General features: G+C 40.2%; 1 protein-coding gene and 1 long non-coding RNA gene across 2 annotated transcripts; one reads left to right on the top strand and one right to left on the bottom strand.

The window, feature by feature from the left end:
• The first annotated feature begins 1,040 nt into the window (after positions 1-1,040).
• LOC115776260 (uncharacterized) lies at positions 1,041-2,388 on the top strand. The gene is made up of 3 exons (XR_004019436.1): positions 1,041-1,376; positions 1,456-1,515; positions 2,092-2,388. It is a non-coding gene; the product is annotated as an uncharacterized LOC115776260 (long non-coding RNA).
• Positions 2,389-14,071: 11,683 nt separating this feature from the next.
• LOC115776268 (uncharacterized) lies at positions 14,072-18,606 on the bottom strand. The gene is made up of 5 exons (XM_030723882.1): positions 18,327-18,606; positions 17,239-17,280; positions 17,002-17,097; positions 16,657-16,712; positions 14,072-14,610 (listed from the first exon to the last, which is right to left on the bottom strand). The coding sequence occupies exons 1-5, from the start codon at positions 18,487-18,489 to the stop codon at positions 14,332-14,334; spliced, it is 636 nt and encodes a 211-aa protein (XP_030579742.1). The 5' UTR covers positions 18,490-18,606; the 3' UTR covers positions 14,072-14,331.
• Between the last annotated feature and the right edge of the window lie 3,846 nt (positions 18,607-22,452).

The following is a 22,452-nucleotide window of genomic DNA, read 5'->3' on the forward strand; positions in this document are numbered from 1 at the left end:
GGAAATTCATAATACAGTCCATGTGTTGTGTTAATACTACTAATACTACTACTACTACTACTAATAATAATAATAATTGTCACATTTCTTACCAGGTTCCAGTGTCCATTTCTTTATGTAAGGAGGTGAGTTTGATCTGTACAATTTACACTGATACTTCCCAAAGTCCTCTTGTTCCAGATGTTTAACGGCCACTTTGAGCTTTCCTTGGTTTGTATTATTGTACAGAGAAAATCTGCCTTTGTCTTCCCACACATCCTTCTGAGAGCTCCGTAAGGTTGTCCCTCTGTGAGTAAGTACATCAGTGTACTCATATATTTTAAATGTTTTAGGATATTTGCAGGTGAATTGAACCCATCCTGTTGCACAAGCTCTTGCTTCATCAACTTTATCACAACCTGCAGATCAAAGAGAAAGTCAGTGTGTGGTGATGTCCTGTTATTGAATTTCTGCTTAGCTGGTCATTGAACTCCTCAGCATGTGTGGATCAACCATCACTAGTTCAGATAATGAAACATGTATAACACATGTATGTATATACAGTATAGCTCTGATTAGTGTGTGACATCAGTAATCATCAGGTGTCAGTAATCTGTTTACCTGCCATCAGTGGGAGGGTGAGCAGTAGCAGGAACTTCATCATGTTGGTTTGGCTGCTGCTTAAAGTCTCTGTTATTTATCTGCAGGTTCTTCCTTTTGGCACTTTGTCTGTCCAGCTCTGTTTCTTCAGTTTCTGTCATATAATCCTTCAGATGTCCTCGCGACACTTTCTCTTCGTAATTTTCCTTTGAGCACGACTCCTTCCTCATCAAACGCTGCTTCTCCTCGTTGGCGGTTAACATGAAGTAAGTGGTGTGTGCGAGGAAGAAAATGACACATTGGAGTAACAGGAAGTTTATGACACAGTGTGACAGAAACACCTTCATGTTTTAGTTTTTACAGCATTGCATCACCAACTTCATGCTCAGGCTTTAAAGGACGCTGCACAAAAGCAAAGCAGCGTGTAACCCAGTGTTAAAAACACAAGCAAGAATGACTGAGTATTGATTTAATATCTTATTCTACAATGAGATTAAAAAGTAATAAGTCAATATTTAAAAACAAGTTCCTAAATAAGTTTATAAATGTATGAAACAGTGTTAAAAATCTTTTAAAAATTGTGCAATACACCTTTAATAGTGGTTTTAGTGATGGCTTGACCAACCAATAGCTGGCATGGTCTGATGTCACATCAGCCAATAAGGTTGGTTGTCCCGCCCTCCCGCTGCGTGGTGCAGGGAGACTGCTCTGATTGTATCAGACGCGGCTTGAGTGATCCATGCTACTTGTTGCTTCTGTGGCTAGCTTGGAAATTAGCAGACGAAACTTGAACATCAGTAAGAAAGAAACTATTCTAATAATCGATCTGCAAAATATAACGTTCAAAATAGTAACTTTATGCTTATCGAACTGTAGAAGCTTCTGATGCGACCGGGTTGGAAGCTGGAAATCTCCGTGTAGCCTCGTGTAGCATCGGTGAGTGATTGCACGTGCTCAGTTAGCATTTTAGCACAGGCAATGCACTGAAAAGTGGCTAACATCCTTAGTCATCACTAAACTCAGTTAAAAATAAGTTAATGCTTTACGGTGTTGTATAACTATTGCTGTGTATGTTGTGTTTTTCATAATGTATTTGCCCGTATTTTATTATTAGCACCTGTCCAGCATTTTCACTGATGCTAATTCCGTTCATGGTGCTACTGCCTATGTGAAGTGCCTTTTATTAGCACTTGCTAGTATTTTAATGCACTTTGCTGCTGTTCTGATTGAGATAAAGCTAATGTGTTTTTACAATCCACATTCTGATGGGAAATCATTACGCTACCATGGATGTATTCCATTAGCACTTTAAACGATTTGAATAGTATTTTTGTATTACCACATATAAGCTAATATAATTAGTTTTATTGAAGTGTTGGTAATATTGAACTATATGGTTGTACAACAGAAAAAAACTTGAAAAGTGACTGAAAAACCCTTTAAATTGTAGCTTTAAGCTAATGGATATTAGTTTACAAGGTTTTAAGCTACTTTATTCTGGCCTTTTTCTAGGTCAGGTTTTTTGTTGGTGCACTATTTGATCCATAGTGCTACTGTGAAGACTGGATTGCATTTCCAGAACTGGATGGCGAGCCCCAGCCCAAGGATCGGACAAACCGGTAGATAGTGACCCGACTGGTCACTATAACTGAGACATTGCATGAACAATTGATGGACACTGTGACAAAAGACTAAAAAGGAAAAAAGATTACAGACTGGATTATTTATTTCTAATTGTTTATTTTCCTTGTGTTGTTTTTGTTTTGGGTTTTAAAAGGGAAAAGCACGCAGTTTGTTAATTGTGTGTATATATATATATATATATATATATATATATGTTGGTTTCATGACATTTTATTCAGTAAATTCTATTTCTTTCTATAAACTGTGCATCTTCCTCTGTTGTTGCTCACACCTAGGCTCCCCCACGAATCCAGAGTCTTCTGATTAGGCCAACATCCCTTTATGTGTGTGGTATTGGTATTAGTTATTGAAGTAACTTACTCTACCATAATTCACAACTGTCAAGGGAACTTGAAGGTAACCTCTTGTGGGTTACACACGTGTTACACACGTGTTACAAGTGTTTGCTGATAAAGTGTCCAAAAAAGGTGGGAACATTATCTAAACTGGAAATAAAACAGACTATATTAAACCTGTTTGACTGAAAATACTGCAAATATAACATATGTAATGTTGAAGGTTATGAAATGCTCCTTTTTCATATGTCAGACACTGAGATCCCCAAGACCTCATCCACCTGTCTAAATAAGGGCCTTAATATCCAGCTGCAGATAAAGGTGGGTATCATCTGCATAGCACTGAAAATGTATGCAATGCTTTCTAATAACGCTGCCTAAGGGAAGCATGTATAACTAGAATTACTTTCTGCTCCAGAGTAAATAATTTGAAGCATGTTGATACCAAATTTCATGGTAGTCAGCATATTATATATCCATATTTGGTTTTAAATTGAAACAGAAACCTGTGCTGCTCTGCAGATAAAGTTAACATAAAGTGTCCACTGAAACGTAAGCAAAGGTTTCGACACTGTGTCGAACTTCTGAAGTGCAGATGTTTGGAAATACCGAAACATGTGTGCTTCAAAACACCCAGATCATGTGACCGCGGCTAAGTGAGGTTTAGGTGTGTTTCACCACAGTGTGGGCAGGCGGCTCACCTGCTGTTCCCAGGCAGGTGAAGGATTCTCTTATTTTCTTCTATGAACCGGAGTCATTCACGCTGGGCTTTGTAATTACTTCTATTCATTACGAGGAGGCACAGTATAATTCACTATTACTTATGATATAGATTATCCATTCACTTAAACACTAAACTCCACCTCAGCCCACCACAATGTGGAGTGGGTCAGTTTGTGTTTTGTGTGCCTGCTTTTGTGCCATGTTTTTTGTTGTTGTCTTTTTGTTGGGTTTTTTTGTGTGTCTCTGACTGACTCGATAGGTGACAGATGTTGAGGCTCAGCCTGCAGATGGGCCCCCAGACTCGGCCCCGTCTGTACGCTTCTGTCTGAAGTTATTGTGACAGAAGCAGATTGGTTCAAAATGTCGATTCACTTCCAAATGCTTCAAAGGTCTCAGCGTTTCACAAAGCCTCGCTCTGACCATCACTACTCAACTGGAGATTTAACGGAATTTTTAAAACTGTCAAAAATTGAAAATAGTGCAGATATAACAAAGTAATTTATAAAAATTTTATTGCCAACAACATATTAAACAATAGGAGAGGGGCATGTTTCCCACTGTGTTGCATCACAACACAATGGCATTTGAAGAGCTCTAGAATGCATTATTGTGTTCAGTTCAATTAAATTCAGTTTTATTTATATAGTACCAAATCACAACAAACCGTCGCCTCAAGGTGCTTTGTATTGTAGGTAAAGACCCTACAATAATACAGAGAAAACCCAACAGTCAAAACGACCCCCTATGAGCAGCACTTGGTGACAGTGGAAAGGAAAAACTCCCTTTAACAGGAAGAAACCTCCATCAGAACCAGGCTCAGGGAGGGGGGGGGGGGTCATCTGCTGAGGTGGGGGGGGCTGAGGGGAGAGAGACAGGACAAAAGACATGCTGTGGAAGAGAGACAGAGATTAATAACAACTAATGATTAAAGTAGTATAAACAAAGTAAATAAGGTGAATGAAATGAAACAGTGCATTATGGGAACCCCCCAGCAGCCTAGGCCTATAGCAGCATAACTAAAGGGAGGGTTCAGGGTCACCTGATCCAGCTCTAACTATAAGCTTGATCATAAAGGAAAGTTTTAAGCCTAATCTTAAAAATAGAGAGGGTGTCTGTCTCCTGAATCCAAGCTGGGAGCTGGTTCCACAGAAGAGGGGCCTGAAAGCTGAAGGCTCTGCCTCCCATTCTACTCTGAAGTATCCTAGGAACCACAAGTAAGCCAGCAGTCTGAGAGTGAAGTGCTCTGTTGGGGTGATATGGTACTATGAGGTCTTTGAGATAAGATGGTGCCTGATTATTCAAGACCTTGTATGTGAGGAGAAGGATTTTAAATTCTATTCTAGATTTAACAGGGAGCCAATGAAGAGAAGCCAATATGGGAGAAATATGCTCTCTCTTTCTAGTCCCTGTCAGTACTCTAGCTGCAGCATTTTGGATCAGCTGAAGGCTTTTCAGGGAGCTTTTAGGACAGCCTGATAATAATGAATTACAATAGTCCAGCCTAGAAGTAATAAATGCATGAATGAGCTTTTCAGCATCACTCTGAGAAAGGATGTTTCTAATTTTAGAAATATTGCACAAATGCAAAAAAGCGGTCCTACATATTTGTTTAATATGTGCATTGAAGGACATATCCTGGTCAAAAATGACTCCAAGATTTCTCACAGTGTTACTGGAGGCCAAAGTAATGCCATCCAGAGTAAGTATCTGGTTAGACACCATGTTTCTAAGATTTGTGGGGCCGAGAACAAGAATTTCAGTTTTATCTGAGTTTAGAAGCAGGAAATTAGAGGTCATCCAGGCCTTAATGTCTTTAAGACATTCCTGCAGTTTAACTAATTGATGTGTGTCATCTGGCTTCATTGATAGGTAAAGCTGAGTATCATCTGCATAACAATGAAAATTGATGCAGTGCTTTCTAATAATACTGCCTAAGGGAAGCATGTATAATGTAAATAAAATTGGTCCTAGCACAGAACCCTGTGGAACTCCATAATTAAGCTTAGTGTGTGAAGAAGACTCCCCATTTACATGAACAAATTGGAGTCTATGAGATAAATATGATTCAAACCACTGCAGTGCAGTACCTTTAATACCTATAGCATGCTCTAATCTCTGTAATAAAATGTTATGGTCAACAGTATCAAAAGCTGCACTGAGGTCCAACAGGACAAGAACAGAGATGAGTCCACTGTCAGAGGCTGTAAGAAGATCATTTGTAACCTTCACTAATGCTGTTTCTGTACTGTGATGAATTCTGAAACCTGACTGAAACTCTTCAAATAAACCGTTCCTCTGCAGATGATCAGTTAGCTGTTTTACAACTACTCTTTCAAGAATCTTTGAGAGAAAAGGAAGGTTGGAGATTGGCCTATAATTAGCTAAGACAGCTGGGTCAGTGATGGCTTTTTAAGCAGAGGTTTAATTACAGCCACCTTGAAGGTCTGTGGTACATAGCCAACTAATAAAGACTGATTGATCATTTTTAAGATTGAAGCATCAATAATTGGAAAGACTTCTTTGAACAGTCTAGTAGGAATGGGATCTAATAAACATGTTGCTGGTTTGGAGGAAGTAACTATTGAAGTTAACTCTGAAAGATCAACTGGAGCCAAAGAGTCTAAACAAATACCAGCAGTGCTGAAAGCAGCCGAACATGAAGAATAATCTTTGAGATGGTTATGAATAATTTTTTCTCTAATGTCTAAAATTTTATTTGTAAAGAAATTCATGAAGTCACTACTAGTTAAAGTGAAAGGAATACTTGGCTTGATGTTTTAACACTGGGTGACTCAAATTAAAATTGCCAGGAAAACATTTTAATAAATAAATGCCACAATAATTGCATGTTTGTCAATATACCTATATTTTAAAATGATCATTTAACAAATAACACAAAGTTATTTGTATATTGATAAGTATATTGATAATAATATTGATAATATTGATAATAATATGAGACATATTTTATTGGTAAAATGTTTTTTTATTCATCGTTTCTAGTATATATTTTTATATTTTGCCATAGCAGTTTTTATCACAATAGCTCTGGATTATTTAATGACACCTATTAAACCACTTTCAGTTATCTTACACTTTAGGAAAGCTTACTTGAATAAATCTCGGCTTTTTTACCTCTGTGAGATTATCTCACATGGGAATGATACAAATGTTACTCCAAGCTGAAATCATGCAGCTGTGTGTTGAAGCATGGGTTTATTTCATTACTTACACTATCTTAATTAATCTGTCTGACTCAAACAGTGACCGTGCTTCTTGCCCCTTAAAACTCTACATTTCCTTCTCTGTACCTGAACAGTACCTGCCTGCAGCACCAAAGGACGCCGCCTGTCCTGCTCTAACAGCAGCACCTGACGTTTGGCTCTCCTCCTCGGTCCAAGTCATCATGTATGCCTCGTACTGTGGTGTATTCAGAGGTGTTTAACAAGGTTTGTTGTGTTACTGCAACTTCTCACTATTTTCCCCCAGTGTGCGTCTTGGCTATTTGTGGAGGTGAAATAGCTCCACACGTGACCATGTTGCCATTGTGTCTATGAGTGATTAGCAGCAGCAGCAGCAGCACGCTGCGCTTGGGCATTATGGCCTTAGGCATTACAGACTTACCAGGGAAGAAAAAGTAGTTCCCATCAACCCGTCTCATCTCAATAATTAATGTGTTCTTGATAAGATACATTATCTCAAATGACTGTAGTTTTGAAACTTGGATTTGAGAATCGATTTTAAAGCGTAGAGGTCTGGTATCGGAAGTATTGATATTTCAGTATCGATCCGCACATCGCTAATTTGTAGTGCTGTATTTGAGATCGGTCTTGGACCGCTTTCTGATGGTCTCGGTCTTGTCATGGACTTGACCGCATTTGTACTTGGTCTCGTCTCGGTCTCGGACATTGCAGACTCAGGATTTTTTTTCAAGACCAGTCCAGACCACAACTGTGGAAATATCACTAAATTGCGAGAATATTGTCCAGTTTATTTGTTAACATCTTTGCTTTTATTGGCTGCAAAGCGTACTGATTCAAATCCAAAAAAGATTGTGCTCCTCTGCCCTCTCCCAGGAGCGCACCCCACAGACTCCGCCCCCTCGCTACTATTATCGCCGCTTGCGCCTGAATCATTTTACCGCAGTTTGCAATCTAACACAGAGCACGGACAGTTTGAGCTCACTATGGTCGTGCTTGCACTTGATTTTGCGGGCTACAGAAATTAAGATGACAATCAGCATGAACGGGAGGAGAAGTAAGAGGAAAAACGAAGATCACATGAAAATTTCAGGCTTCCGATTCAACAACAGCAACAAAAAAAAATAAACAGCATGAAAGGTAAATACCAACCTTCATGTATTTTGATACATAAACTGAAAACTTAATGCAAATTTTATGGCTGCATTGATTCCTTGAGTAACTCAATTTGATTATTAAAAAATCCTCGACACAAATTTATTGCTTCATTTTGTTTTACCGGGCAGCTCAGGTGTCTCCATGTGAGCGGACCATTTCATCCACATAAGCGACATTAAGTTTTTCCACGCCCCCACTGCTCTGTGCTGTGAGTGTGTGTGTGTGTGTGTGTGTGTGCACGAGCGTGTGTTGTGCAGAGAATGTCAGCTGTTATTTTTTTCTTTACTTCAGCCATAGGCGTAGGAACCGGGGGGAACGTGTAACCCCCCCAATATTGGAGACAGGCGCATTTGTCCCACCCAAAAATTACACCGCTGAGGAGAAAAATCTTTAACTCGCGTGCTTTTATTTTGAAGGTGCAACATAGCATCATGTCACTGCGCTCCCACCGCCCCTCTCTGAACGGCTTGTTTGGGAGACAGCGGCAGGACTCAGAAACTCTTTGAATGAGGTAAAACGTCTGTCAGGAATGTTACAATTTGTCAGTTTACTTTCATACATAGGATAAAGTTTACTTACTGGACAAGAAGTCAATTTGAATGAATTTCAAATGAGAGGCGGAAAAATAATTTTGGCTCTTCTGCTTAGGCCAGGGGTGTCTGGCCCGTCCACTTCCGGTCCTCGAATTGATGTCAAAAATAACATACAATTTGGCCCTTTAAGTTACTTTTTTGACATTTTGCTTAACCCTCTTAATTGGAGGGGAAGGCGACATTAGTGGAAGGAAACGGCACTCTGGGACACACTCAATGCATGATATATAAGTGTAACTCTTCTGGATTATATGCAAAAATTATCACTCTATTGATTTAATAAGGCCTGATTTAGAGTTCTGCATTGATCCTTTGTACATAACCGAAAATCCTCTGTGAACCAAACCTGACATGCACCTCGAGAAATGTAACTACACATCCACAAAGACTGTGATTACTGCCTAAGCTTCAGAGGTGCTTTGCAGTTACATCGTAGGCCCCGTCACTCAATTAACAAGCGGGAGTGGCATTTAGTGGTTAGCATTAGCTTACTAATTAGCATTAGCATTAGCAATTGGCTGAAAACTATTTCTGGCTAGAACCCTGTAGTGAGCATGGCCACCAATGATGACAGATAAGTAAGTTGTTTCTCCGCCATTAGTACATTGAGCTAGTGGTGGGCAGATGGATCCAAATATCAATAATTTGGATGCCAAAGTTGGTATTGGTATTGATCAATATCAGTATAATGAGATCGATACTTTGGCTTCAGTTTCTCTCCTGTATGCAGTGCTGCGGTTTCATCAAATAGCGAGCTGACTGTCTAAGTGTCGCTCCTGTCACAGCACAGAGCACTTTGCTCCTCCCCCCCCCACAGTGTTTTGTTATACTGTCACGTGACATAACATATTTTATTTGGGAAAAAAGGAATTTGCCAAGAAACATTTAAAGTACAGCTTGTTTATTTAAGAAACAATCCAGAAAATTAGTGAATGAAGGGATATTTTTTATTAAATTTTTTTATAATACTTTCTGAACACTCTACCTGAAAAAAAAAGTTTGCACTTGTTCTTGAGTGATGATTTTGTACACTTTATTTATGAAAAAAAAATCCAGACATCAATGTATGGGGAAAATTGTTTTGTTAATATTCTATTGTTTCAGAACAATAACTTTTATTTTGATAAAGTATTTTCTACTTACATATAAACTTTGCCCAATTCTATCCTGGGTTTTAACTAATTATTGATCCAAAGGAAAAAAAACTCAAACCACTTCAACTTCATGAAAATTCTTCATAATTATTAAAAAGTATTGGCGATACTGACCCTGTATTTACTTGGCATCGGATCAATACCAAATCTTGAAGTATGGCACACCACTACCGTTCTGGTTCCAGTGGATTTAGTTTGTTATACTGACATCTAGTGGTAGGGAGGACTTAAAACTTATGTTCGAGGTAGATCCTCCATTTTGTCTGAAGGCGCAGCAGCGTAATGAGGCATGGCAGAATCCAAATCCATCCTCTCTTTTATGATCTTGATTTAGCACAAATTGTGAGTATTATTTTCAGTTGGACATTTTTCTGAGTAGCAAGCTCATTGTATGCAGATTGACATTTCTTATAGTTCAGTGACCTCATAATCAGTGCTGGTGGTCACATGGCAATGTTCAATCAGAAACAACTGTGTTATTGTTAGATTCTTTCTTAATGTTTCAGAGTTGTCTTTAATCAGTTGTATATTGAATAGGGTGTGCAATTGGTACAAACTTAGATTGTTTCATGGTATAGGTGATTTCAATGTAACACTGTTATCCATTTCTTTATCGTTATGTCAATGTTAACAGTTTCACAAAAGGGGACGTCCAATAAACAACCTCAATGTCAGCTCCTCTCTGAAGTGTTCTATTGGGCAAGTGTTTAGCTCACTGTCTAACCATGTATTCGGTACAGCACCTGGTGAGGGCAGTAGAGTGAAAAATTTGAAAATACATCAAGAACATCACGGTGGATTGCATATGCACTACGTTCTTGTGAAGTGCTAACATGTCAAGTGTGCCAGATCCTAATGAAGCGGCGAACCTGGAGGTCAGGTCTGAGTGTGGAGCTTCATCAGCAAGGTCAATGTCATCACGTCGATCCTGCAAATCACACGCAAGCCAGGCTGCAGCAGAAGCTCGGGCAAAAGCGGAAGCAGCTCGCACCAGAGCAGAATTTGCAAGACAGCAAATCGACATGGAAGTTGAAAGAGCTCGCCTTGATGCTACACTTAATGCCCTTAAAGAGGAAGGTGAAGCTGAAGCTGCCCTAGCTGCGGCAAAAGTATTGGAGACTGCTGCAGTTAATGAAGACAGTAAAAGTGAAGTTGGCATCACTGGGCCTCCTTTATCATCAGCTGTGTCACGACAACGCACTGATGAGTACATTAATACTCACTTCGGTCATCGGCAAGATGAAATGAAGGATTCTTCTCAGACTCGGCCTGTGGGTGCCACATACAGCAGACAACCCAATGTGCAGCCTCTCTCTTCTTACACATCTCGCCGATTTCAAGACACTGAAGCCACCCATCACGTCAGCCTTAAAGCTTACAGTCCCTTGTCACCCCACAGCAAGAATACAATGAACACTCCTCATGGAGTCGGTGGCAAACCTACACAGATTTCCACAGACATTTCGGACCTAGCTGCTTTCCTTGCTCATCGTGATCTTCTTTCAACAGGGGTTAAAGTATTTGACAATCGGCCAAAGAAATACACATCATGGAAATCAACCTTCTGCAGCGCCATAGAAGGTTTGAATCTCAGACTTAGCGAGGAGCTGGATTTACTTACCAAGTGGCTTGGCAGGGAGTCACTTCAGCACGCTCTAAGGATCAGAGCGTGCTTTCAATGTAACACTGTTATCCATTTCTTTATCGTTATGTCAATAACGATAATAACAGTTTCACAAAAGAGGACGTCCAATAAACAACCTCAACGTCAGCTCCTGTCTGAAGTGTTCTATTGGGCAAGTGTTTAGCTCATTGTCTAACCATGTATTCGGTACAGCACCTGGTGAGGGCAGTAGAACTACATTGAGCAGCATACACGAGGAGTGATTGACAGTGCTAAGACCCTCCTCCTGGCTCTGATTGGTTGTTTTTGACCGGGAGTAGTTCAGGGAGGAGGTGGAGGAGCTCCATTTTTTTTCAGATTATCTGACATGGTGACAGTTAATACAAATATGTAAAAACCAGAGGTTTTTTTATCGAAGTTACATACTGCAGCTTTAATCTGTACAAGAGAGATACTTGTGGCTTTAGTTCTTACTGTCGATGATTGTTTGCAATTTTTTGAGTTTTACACATTTAGCTATGTGGTTTTAAAATAGCAGCCATTTTTACAAAGATTGTTGTTGTTTTAAAACAACATAACTTTATTTATTGTTCATGAAAGGCAGAGAACAGTTAAGACTATTGTGATGAACGATGAATAATTGTTTTACATTCTGTGATAAATGATGGAAGTCACCAGGAGTATTAAATAAAGACGGTTATATTTATTTGAGCTGTGAGTGTTTAATATCAGGATGATTTTATGTTTATCTTTCAGATCAATTTGAGAAGTGATTTTGATCGTGTTTCACATTTTATTGTATCATGTAGTGTCAGGCACTGGTCTTGGTCTTAACAGGGAAATTGTCATGGTTCTGGGCCGTGCCCAGTGTTTTTGTGTTTGTTGTTTAATGTTTGTCAAGTTCTTGTGTCTTAGTCTCGGTCTTTGTGTCCACTTCCTGTCTTATTTTGGTAGTGTCTGGTTTCTTGTGCAGTATGTTTAGTTTTGCTTCCCTTTGTCTCAGCGTCGTGTTCAGCTGTGCTTCTCACATATTTCCACTCCCCTCGTTACCTACTGTGTATATATTGTCTGCATCCTGGTCAGTAGGGTTTAATATTTTTCCCGAAAATGACATGAATCAAATCCCGGGAAATGACGAGCCATTTCCCGGGAATCCCGGGAAAAAGTTTATTTATTTATTTATTTTAATTAGGCCTTCTGTAGCCTGTGTCGGCCTTAACCTATTGTGATATTGTAGAGGTAGCTTTCCAGCTATGTCCTGTTATGCCCAGTAGGGGGTAACGTCGGCTTGATTAACACAATAAAACCTACATCTCGGCATTCGAGTGCTCGAGCTATGCGGTGTTGTATCGTTCCTCAACACTCCCTTAACAAATATAATTCGAATATTCCTCCATTGTACATGGAATTATACCAAGCTATTTTACAACTGCTGGTGCAAAACAATACGGTTCATCTCCACAGCATTGATAAAGGCTCAGCCACGCTGTCGTGGCGACATCTGTTGCGCTATATCTCCACCAGTGGAACGCTGTAATAGTCATTGAAAAGTTAACTACCGTACTACACTATAATATGGCATAACACAGGGCCTTGAGTAATGCACCACGACTTGGTCATTGCCATTCTGGCAACAGCAAATTTATAACACCGTGTCTGAGGGTTAAAGTAGGTTCGCTGTGAATCGTCTATTGAAAAACTGGCAGATCCTTATAGCCTAAAAAATATACATTTTACTCAACTCCATTTTAAAAGCGAAATATGTTAAAGCAATCTATTTCATGATCATTTCTTCACCCATTAGGCCCGTATCCTAATTCATGATTGTTAGTAAGCGGCTGCAAACGAGGAAAAGAAACACTCGAAGTTAAACAGATATTTCTTTATTGTTCAGGGCAGGCATATTTTATAGGCTATATAATGCAATATAACAATATATAATAATATGAAATTATATAATACAAAATACCTTAGGGTAAACACATTGCCTACGATTTCAACAAATTAAAGAGGAAAAAAGTACAACTGTGTAATACCTCTATTAAAACGCTTGAGATGAAGGCTGAAGCCTTAAACGGAGGCTGAACGTGCCTGAAATGAAGAGTAATGCTTTTCGCATTAAACGAACGCTTCTCTCAATATTTCCTTAAATTTAACATTCTGAAGCTTTCTTTTCTTTCTGAAAGTCAAATCGACGCGCGCGACTTTTTTCCCGGTTTCCCGTCTAACGTTTCCCGGGAAACGGGAAATTGTTCTGATCGCATTTCCCGGGAATCCCGGATCCCGGGATTAAACCCTACTGGTCAGTTCTTTGTCGTGTTGTTGGTGTTGTTATGTTGGAGCGGTTGTGTGTTCTTGTCTTGCCTCGCTTCATTTTGACTTATGCTCTATAACCGGCTCCCACAAGCATTTTTGTTTTGCAATAAACGTCTTTTAAGTTCTGTCTCTTTCCGGAGTTCTGTGTCTGTCTCCGCCTGTCACACCGCCCGACATGACAGAAACTGAAATCATTTAAATTTAAGATTAATGCATTTCTACCAATACCCACCTCTGCTGCTCAACCCACAGATGCATTTTCATTACACATGGGGTCCATTTAAGGCTTTACAACAGTATGAGATTTACTGCCAAGAAGCAACAAAGAAATAATCACCCAAACACAAATGTTCTTAATTTTTATGCAAACTTTACTTCAGGCCTTATTTTGAGAGCTTTCAGTCGTGGCTTTAAATTGACTTTATTTTGCAGTTCTGACTGCAGAACCAAACACTTATGCACAGTCAGAGAGCAATTAATAATACTCTATAACTACACAGCACTTTTTCTCTCATGACTTATGGAGTTCATAACCACCCTCGGGTGGAGCTGATTATCGATGATAGGTTTAGTGAAAACAAAGAACGGGTAGATATACTGGCTACATGGGACCACAAAACTGCACACAACGACCACGTCTGCCACATTAAAATAAATTATAATGTATCTATTTAAAAAAATAAAAGAATAGAGTCATAACAGTGACTGACAATAAGCAGCAGTTGGTGCAGATTCACCTCTGTCATCATCACAGCAGGATTTCTGTTCAACAGAAACTTTTTGAAGCTGCTGGAAATGAATTTGTAAGCTCTTTTCTTCAAATTTATTGCATCAGGATAAACTCCTTCAAATGTCCAAATAAGCATTTATACACAATAATACACAACACATATTACAAGAAAGAAAGCTCAAATATAACACAACAAAAAAACATACACAAACATCATGAGCTGAATTCTTGGCCCTGCAGGCTGTGTCATTTGTACTTTTCTGAGAAAGCTGATCTTATTCCAGTTTTTCCTGAGGCCTGTTGAGCAGAACGGCTCCTCTGTGGAGGTGACTGACAGATGAGTTGGTTGGACACTTGCTGAACTTCACAGCAGAGTATCTGCAGGCAGAGGAGCTGGGTTTGACAGTCAGTGTCTCACCACCAGCTGTGTCGGGCCTGCTTTGAAAGCTGATGGTAGAGTAATGCAGTGCGGCGGGCTGGTTTGGAGGACTCAGGGTGACATAAACTGTGTTTGGATACTGGCGGTGCTCCTGTACCTCTTCATAGATGTTATCCTTGCAGAGAAGAATGAACACACAATTTGAACAGTTCATATTGGACCTGACAGTGAATCTAACAGTAAGATGAATAAATGTAAACTACAAATAAAATTACTGGCCAACATCTCAGATATGATTTTTTTTCTAGTGATAACCTCCTCTGGGCACTCCGGTTTCCTCCCTCATTCCAAAGACATGCACTTACTGGGGTTAGGGTAGCCGCTTAACTGGCCAGAGCCCACTGACGGGCCGTTTGTAGTCCCTTTTATATGGCAGGCTAGACCCTCCCATTTTCATTGACACCTCATTCGGCCAATCGTGTAACTGGCTGCACCAAATCACCTGACAAAGCTACGTGACGCCCTCTGAGTATCACTGGCTCTAGCAAACCCATTTCTTAACATGATTGGCGGAATGAGGTGTCAATCAAAATGGGAGGGTCTAGCCTGCCATATAAAATGCACTTTATTCGGCCGGTGGACCAGACGCGGCCAGTTAATAGGCTATGAAATGGGTTTTTCAGAGCCAATAATAACCAGAAGGCATTATGCAGTTTTTGTCAGGTGATTCTTTTGCTGCCAGTTAAGGGGTTAATTGGCTACTCTAAATTGCCAATAGGTGTGAATGAGAGCGTGAGTGTGAAAGGTTGTGACAGGCTGGCGACTTGTACAGGTGTACTCTGCCTCTCCCCTGTGACAGCTGGGATAGGCTCCAGCCCCCCTGCGACCCTGAACAGGATGAGCAGAAGCGAATGGATGGATGGATGGATGGATAACACAAGCAAGTAAGATATGGTTAGCCAGCAAGCTCTAACTTATCAATGGTGCCCTAATCTGAGGGTCGTTAGGTCATAATGTTGGCTAATTTGGCTATCTATCCAAGCATATTCACTCATGAATCATTACCTAGGAGAAAGTAGGGCTGATTAAAAAACACTCAATGCTTCAACAGTTTGTTTAATGCATGATTCTGTACATCAGTCATACCTGTATTACCTGTGTTAGTGACTGAAAAGCAGAAATGTATTTAGGAGCACATGTGAATAAAAAAGTATGACAACTTTAAATCCACACAGCCCCCAGTTTTCTCAACAAAAAGACTGATAACACAACAGCAGCAGTGATGATGCTGCTATAGTTTAACATGGAGTTTGTCTATGGAAGGAGCAAAGAGGCGGAGCCGTTACTGAGACGGTGAGCTCAGGTGGAGCAACAGGAAACGTTTTTCTAGCACCCAAAGCAGCAGCGCTTGTTCCTGTGACCACCTTAAAACCTTTACTGGGAAACAGCTGGAGGTCCTTCATCAACCACCTGATCAGCAACATGAAGACAAGAGAACGTCATAGCTGCTCCATCCACCCTGTTAGTTTCACACAGAGAAACACTGCAGTATGGAAGTTAAAATGTGCTGATTAATAAGAGAATGGTATTACTCTATTAATCAATGGGATAATCAATAGAATACTTAATTCCTAAAATAATCAGTATCTGCAGCTCTAGAAGAAATCAGTTAGCCGTTCATCTGGTCAGGAATTTTCAACTGGAATGCCCCACCAGCCCAAACAATCCAAGATGGCGGAAGTGTAGACAGTAGTAAAACTGTAAACTGTGCTGCCACTGTTACAGTATGTGACTGAGAGTCACAGCCATTTACAGAGCACTGACCACGCTCTGTGTGAATGTGCTGAATGAGCGCTGCTGCCTTGCTAAAGAGCAAAACAAATCTCATATTTCTTTGGTTTTCCAACTTTATAACTCCCAGATTTCTGAGAGAAATGGACTGCAACATAAAGTGGCGTACACGCGGGCTCGTCATGGCTCTGAAGCTACCAGCTGGTCACTTATGGACATTCCAGGCTCCGGCTGCCTAGGTGACCTTCTAACGTATTTATTAGCAGGTCATATGTCAATCAAGCTCTTTAGGCATCTCTTCAGATGCTCAGCTGAAAGTTCATCACGGGCCCCGCCCACCTTCTGGGCGAATCGATTCCGGTGTGTACGCGGCTTAAGTACTGAAGTATTGCTCAGTTCAGCCAAATATGAAGCAGCTACAGGCCCTCACCTCTTTGATATGCTGTGCTGAGGCTCCATTTCCTGCACTTTTTAATCTGGAAAAACCTGGAAAATAGAAAAATCCTAAAAACTGGATTCATTTAAGCACTTCTCAAAAATGAAACACAACTTCCTCCAACAACTCTTTAAGAAAGAACTGTTTCATGGAGAATTTAGTATTTACTAGTTTGGTTTTGGCTAATTTCACAAGAAATTTGCACATAAATATATAAAATAGAAGTATGTGTCTGTAACATCATACATGGTGTCTGCTGTGGGATTTTAGGCATCATTTTTACTAAGCAGGGAGCTGAATGTTGTTCGATGTTGCACAATGAATAATAAATGTACTTACGTTTGTAAATAAGGATCAAAACTATAACAAACATCAGCAACATCAGCAGCAGCAAAGCGACACAGACGATCACAACAAGCACGACCTGTGAGGAGACTAAACCACAGAGCAGAATCAGCAGGATTCATCCTCCACACTGGGATCTGAACTCTAACTGCACAGAAATAATAAAGATCTTCTTGAAACTGTGTGAACATCTTCAGCCAGAGTTTTATGATTTTAAATGTAATGACTCACCAAAACTCTCAGGAGCTGCTGGGCTTGGAGAAACGGGGTTTCCTGAGCACAAACACAGGGTTCTCATCATTGCAGCCTTTTGTATAAGTGAAACACGTCAAACATGAACCCATGCTGATGTTCACACAAAGGTTCTGGAAGAGCTGAATCTTTAAAATCATCTCACTCTGCAAATTATTACCAAGCACTGCAAAGCAGAATTTTAATGTTCTGCAGTAAAGACACGAGGAAACTTTCAGCTTCTCTTGAATTATTTCTCCTGTGGCAGTGAAACCGGTTGCAGCAGCTTTCAGAAACTCTCGGCTAGCTGAACACTTTCAGGACTTCTTTCAGCTGCCCCCTTATTTGCAGTGAGTTACCACAGCAGACGCAGCCACATATTCAACATCATGATGAACCAGGTCTTTGTGTGTTACAGCAAGGAGCCACTTAAAGCCTGAAATTAAATCAAAACACTATCTTGGTGGTCCTTGAAAATCAGGCAGCCTACAATGTAATGAAAACCACTGAAGGAGGGACAATATAATATAAGTAGCATGAAAAATGTGACCTTTATGAAGTCAATGTAAACTCTTAAATTGCTATAGAAGAAAAGAAAGCAAAGAAAGATCAAAGTGATCTTACAGATGTCTGCTGTGACTGATAATTTCCTGTCAGGTCCGTCTGGTGCAGGAAACGAAACAAGAGCAGCAACAGCGATGTCGAGCCATATCGATGACAGAGTGAAGTGATTTTATACCGTAATCACACACTCTGATGAATAACAGTGAAGTACAGGAACTGGTCTTGGAAATAAATCTTTCATTAATTTTTTTGATGTCAGATCAGAATCGAGGTAAATGTTGAGGTTTGTTTGGAAAACTAAAATTAAAATGTTTTCACACTTCCTCTTTGATAAAACGGTCTGTGTTAGCTTCTTTACCTGCAGCTCGCTGCGTCTGCTGTGGACGGTCATTGCTACGTTATTATCATTTGGATGAGTTTTAGTGCCTGATTTCTTAACAGAAAATAATATAAAGATAAAATAAATGTGCTTGATTTCTCTCCTTTGTGCAGTTTGAAGCAGGTAAAGAAAAAGCATGACTCACGGACAGTGAGGAGCAGTCTGTTGAGGATGGTGTTGTTTGGTTGGTGGTCGGTGCGTCCTGCTCCACACCAGTACGTCCCGCTGTCATTCGCTCTCACCGCTCTCACCGTGATGCTGATATTTCTCGCTGTTTTGTCGTCATTCATGAAAAACCTGTTGTTCATATCGGGCCCTGTGGTGTTTATGAGAGGCTGACATACAGCTGGGTCCTCTCCCTTACAGATAAATTTAGTAAGTGAAGCCACATTCTGGTTGTATTTACACCAGTATGTGAAGTTCTGTCCAATAGTCGCCCATCTCTGAAATGCAACTAGAAAAGTAGGAGACAGGAGAGGAGAAACATTTGCCGGCGTGCCATATTTGAGCCTTATTTCATAAATTATTGAAGCCTCAGAGTCTGAAGAGGTGGAAAACTCACCTATAACTTCAAGTTTTATGTGCTGCAGTGAAAATCTGTAGGTTCCATTATTTGCTTCCACTCCACAGCAGTAGACACCAGCATGGTGTGAGCCCACATGACTGACGGAGAAGCTATGGCCACGGCTGCTGTTAGTGGGAGCGACGGTCCATTTCTGGGAAGGTTTTGTCGATAAAACGTCGTCACAGGTGAATCTGTCGTTTCTGCAGAGGAAACTGGACCGATCGTCTCCTGGATGATCGCACGTGATGGTGGTTTTATTTGCTGTGAACGCAGTCACACTCAGTGTCCTCTGACACTTCTCAGCCCCTGCTAACCAAACACAGAAATAAAGGGTTAGGGTCACGTTAGGGTCACGTTAGGGTCATCATGTCTTTCATTTCCAGCTGACTTTTCCTAACTTGTTGAGACTTGGATGAGATGAAGACTGACTGCGGAAAATGTGCACTCAGGTTCTGCACTGTATTTGTTTATTAAGAAAAATTTCCCTTTAATAATAATAATAATAATAATAATAATAGTAATTCTCACCAGGTTCCAGTTTCCTTTTCTCTACGTCAGAAGATGAGTTTGATCTTTGGTAAAATTTACACTCATACTCTCCAAAGTCGCTCTGTTCCACATGTTTAACGGCCACCTGGAGGTTTTTAGATTTTGTATCATGGTACAGAGAAAATCCGCCTTTATTTTCCCACTTATCCTTCTCAGAGCTTTCAATGGTTTTTCCATTGGAAACAACTACATGGATGTCTTGATATGTTTGATTTGTTTGAGGATATTTGCAGGAGAATTGGACCCATCCTTGGAGACATGCTTTGACTGCATTGCCGGCCTCACAGCCTGCAAATCAAAGAAAAAATGATATTTTTCAGATTCTGGAGCAGGAACATCAAACTCATCTTACAGTGTTTGTAATGTTTAGTGGGAAAGCCCTCAGCCCCGTCAGACGGAGCCTTGGCCTTAAAGTCTAAGAAAAGCTTCTGTCCAGGCCGTCCTCTACTTCCAAAAAAAAAAGTTCTTTTAAAATCACAGAAAATGTCATTTAATTGTTCGTCTGTTACTTAATTACTTTGCGGTGCTTTAAATGGCCACAGAGGCGCCCAGCATCAGTCACAAAACAAAACAGATTCAAATATGTTTCAAATTTAAGGTGCTATCCGTCCCTTATGGCACAGACTCATATTTTTGCAGCGCTGTGATATGCTTACATGCAGATTCAGGCGCGTCGTCCCTGCTCTGCTGTAAAAGCTTAAATTCTGCTTCTTTAATTTAATTTCTTTAATTTAAGGTTTGGTGATTCGGATGTTTCGCTGCAGCTGAAGTTTAAAATTTTACTTCCAAACAGCTGAAAATGCATTGTGTAGTGCAGATATATGTGATGAATATTAATAATTTTAGATCCTTAAATTTCTTCTTAAATTGTCCAAATTATTTGTTTTATTTTTTCTTTTTAAAAAAATTCAGTCATTAATAATTGTGTGTACATGAGCAGGAGAGCCGTGTTTATGTACATTTAAATAAATGAAAACACTGCAGTACTTTATTAAAGTACTGCAGTGTGTTTTTAAAATTGTTGTCTTCAGTTTGTTAGTTTTATTTTGAGCTGAATTTCTGTCTTTCTGCTTGTGCTCATGCTTCACGTTCCTAAAGTCTTAACCAAAAGAAAAAATATAGAAAATAATTGATATGTTATAACCTAAGCGAGTGTTGGTGTGTTTTTACCTGTGGGCAGTGAGAGGACGAGCAGGAGCAGAAACTTCATCACGTTGGGTTCAGAGGCTTGTTTCAGAGCTTCGAGTCTGAATTATTAATCTGCACTTTGGCTCCTTTTGTTGCCCTCCGCTGCTTTGCTAGCTAAAACAGCTTCTTCCAATATCTGAGCTGCTTTTTCTAATCGGTGGTAAACAGGAAGTAAGTGGTGTGTGTGATGGAGAAACAAATAATCACGCTTTGGATTAACAGGAAGTCTAGAAGCTGTGTGACAGAAATAAGTTTGTATCTCACTCTTCAGAGACGTAAACCTCAGATTTCAGGCAGCTGATTAAAGGCAGCTCGAAGCTAATGAGGTGAAAATGAAGGAAAACTGCTTTTTGGTTTTTTTAACTGCACTGCTGTAGTTTAAAAAGCTGTATTCAAAGAGAAATGAACAAACACATGAATAAAAAACAAAACTGGTACCAGTTTGGATCCATGCTCGTCTGTTTACATCTCATTCATACAAATAAAGAATGCAGAATGTCTCTGATCGGTTTGTTATGATGAATTATGTTATTTATGTGTTAAGCAGTTGATCAGGATGAGGCCTCCTGCATGTCCATGTTTTCCAAAAAGGAAATTCAAATTTTGATTTGATTTGATTTGACCTCAGAACAGCTTTGCTTCAGTCTTAAATGAACTTTGACCTGGAGAAGACGGCAGCATTTTGGGATTATGTTCACATTCTTCTGTGCACGATGGAGCTTGAACCTGCACGTGTGGATGACACGGCGAGCAGTGATTTCTGGAAGCGTTCCTGAGCCCGTGCAGTGATTTCAGTGACAGTCGGGCCTGTTTTTAATGCAGAGCTGCCCGAGGGCCTGAAGATCACACGTGTCCAGGGCTGCACATAGAGCTTCGTCCAGATTCTTGGAAACAGGCGTGATTCTCTCCCCTACATGCTTTGGCAGCTCTGCCAAGATTAGCAGAAGCAATCAGCCGCTGGTCGTGGTGCCCTCAGGAAGCCGCTGCAAGAACTTCTCTGCTGTTACTGAGTGTGTGAGGTCAAAAAGGGGAATGCTTAAGATGGTCCGTGACATCCAGAATACCAACAGAAAGGTGTTTTACTAGAACTTTTAAATTATTTTGACAGAATTATATTCTCTCATTCTGGACTATCTCGAGCGCCCTCTTGTGCCAATACAAATAACTGAAAAGTGCATAAAATCATCTCATGATAACAGAAATGTTGGTAAATGTACAGGCAGGAGGGAGAACACAGGGAGAGCATAAATATAAGCCAGAGTATAAGAAACTCTAACAGCACCATTTCAGCAGACTTCAGGTAAGATGGTCACATGGACGACATGTTGCATTTTACATGGATGAAGATGACTTTGTAAAAAGTTCATCTTTGAACCTGAAGACAAGAAGCTGAATGAAAGCCTGTAGGTTACCTGAGTTAGGCAGAGAAGCGTGGCCTTGAATGAATGTTACTAAGTAGCTGCTGTCAGGTGTGTGTGTCTTATTGAGTGTCTCAGGGCCTCAGGAAATGATGACCTTTGAACTTCTCAGCATTTTGCAAAGTTGCCATGTTAGACGGCACATTTTAACTCCACGAAAGCTCTATTAGTTCGTATTATCAGTAACATTTAGTCGCTAAAGTGTTTTTGCCTCATATTCAGAGCGCAGAGTGTAAAATAACTGGCAGAAGTTGAGCACTAACAGCAGAGGCTGGTACACACTGTGTGTGGCAGCAGCACACCAATGTGAGGAAATGATAGACTGCTGCAGTGTGAACACTTTGGCTCTTTTTTTGTGCATTAACGTTGTATATTTTTTCTTAGACAGACCACAAAGGAGCGGCTCCATAGTGTAGTGGTTTACACACATTCATAGAACAAGCGCCTGGGAGGAGACACATATCTCTGGGGTTGCATCAGGAAGGACACCTGATGATTAAAAACTCTGTTAAAGCAAACATGCAGACAGACCTGCTGTGGTCGCAGCGGCT

The sequence above is a fragment of the Archocentrus centrarchus genome, unplaced genomic scaffold (genome assembly GCF_007364275.1).
Source record: "Archocentrus centrarchus isolate MPI-CPG fArcCen1 unplaced genomic scaffold, fArcCen1 scaffold_29_ctg1, whole genome shotgun sequence".
Classification (NCBI taxonomy): Eukaryota; Metazoa; Chordata; class Actinopteri; order Cichliformes; family Cichlidae; genus Archocentrus; species Archocentrus centrarchus.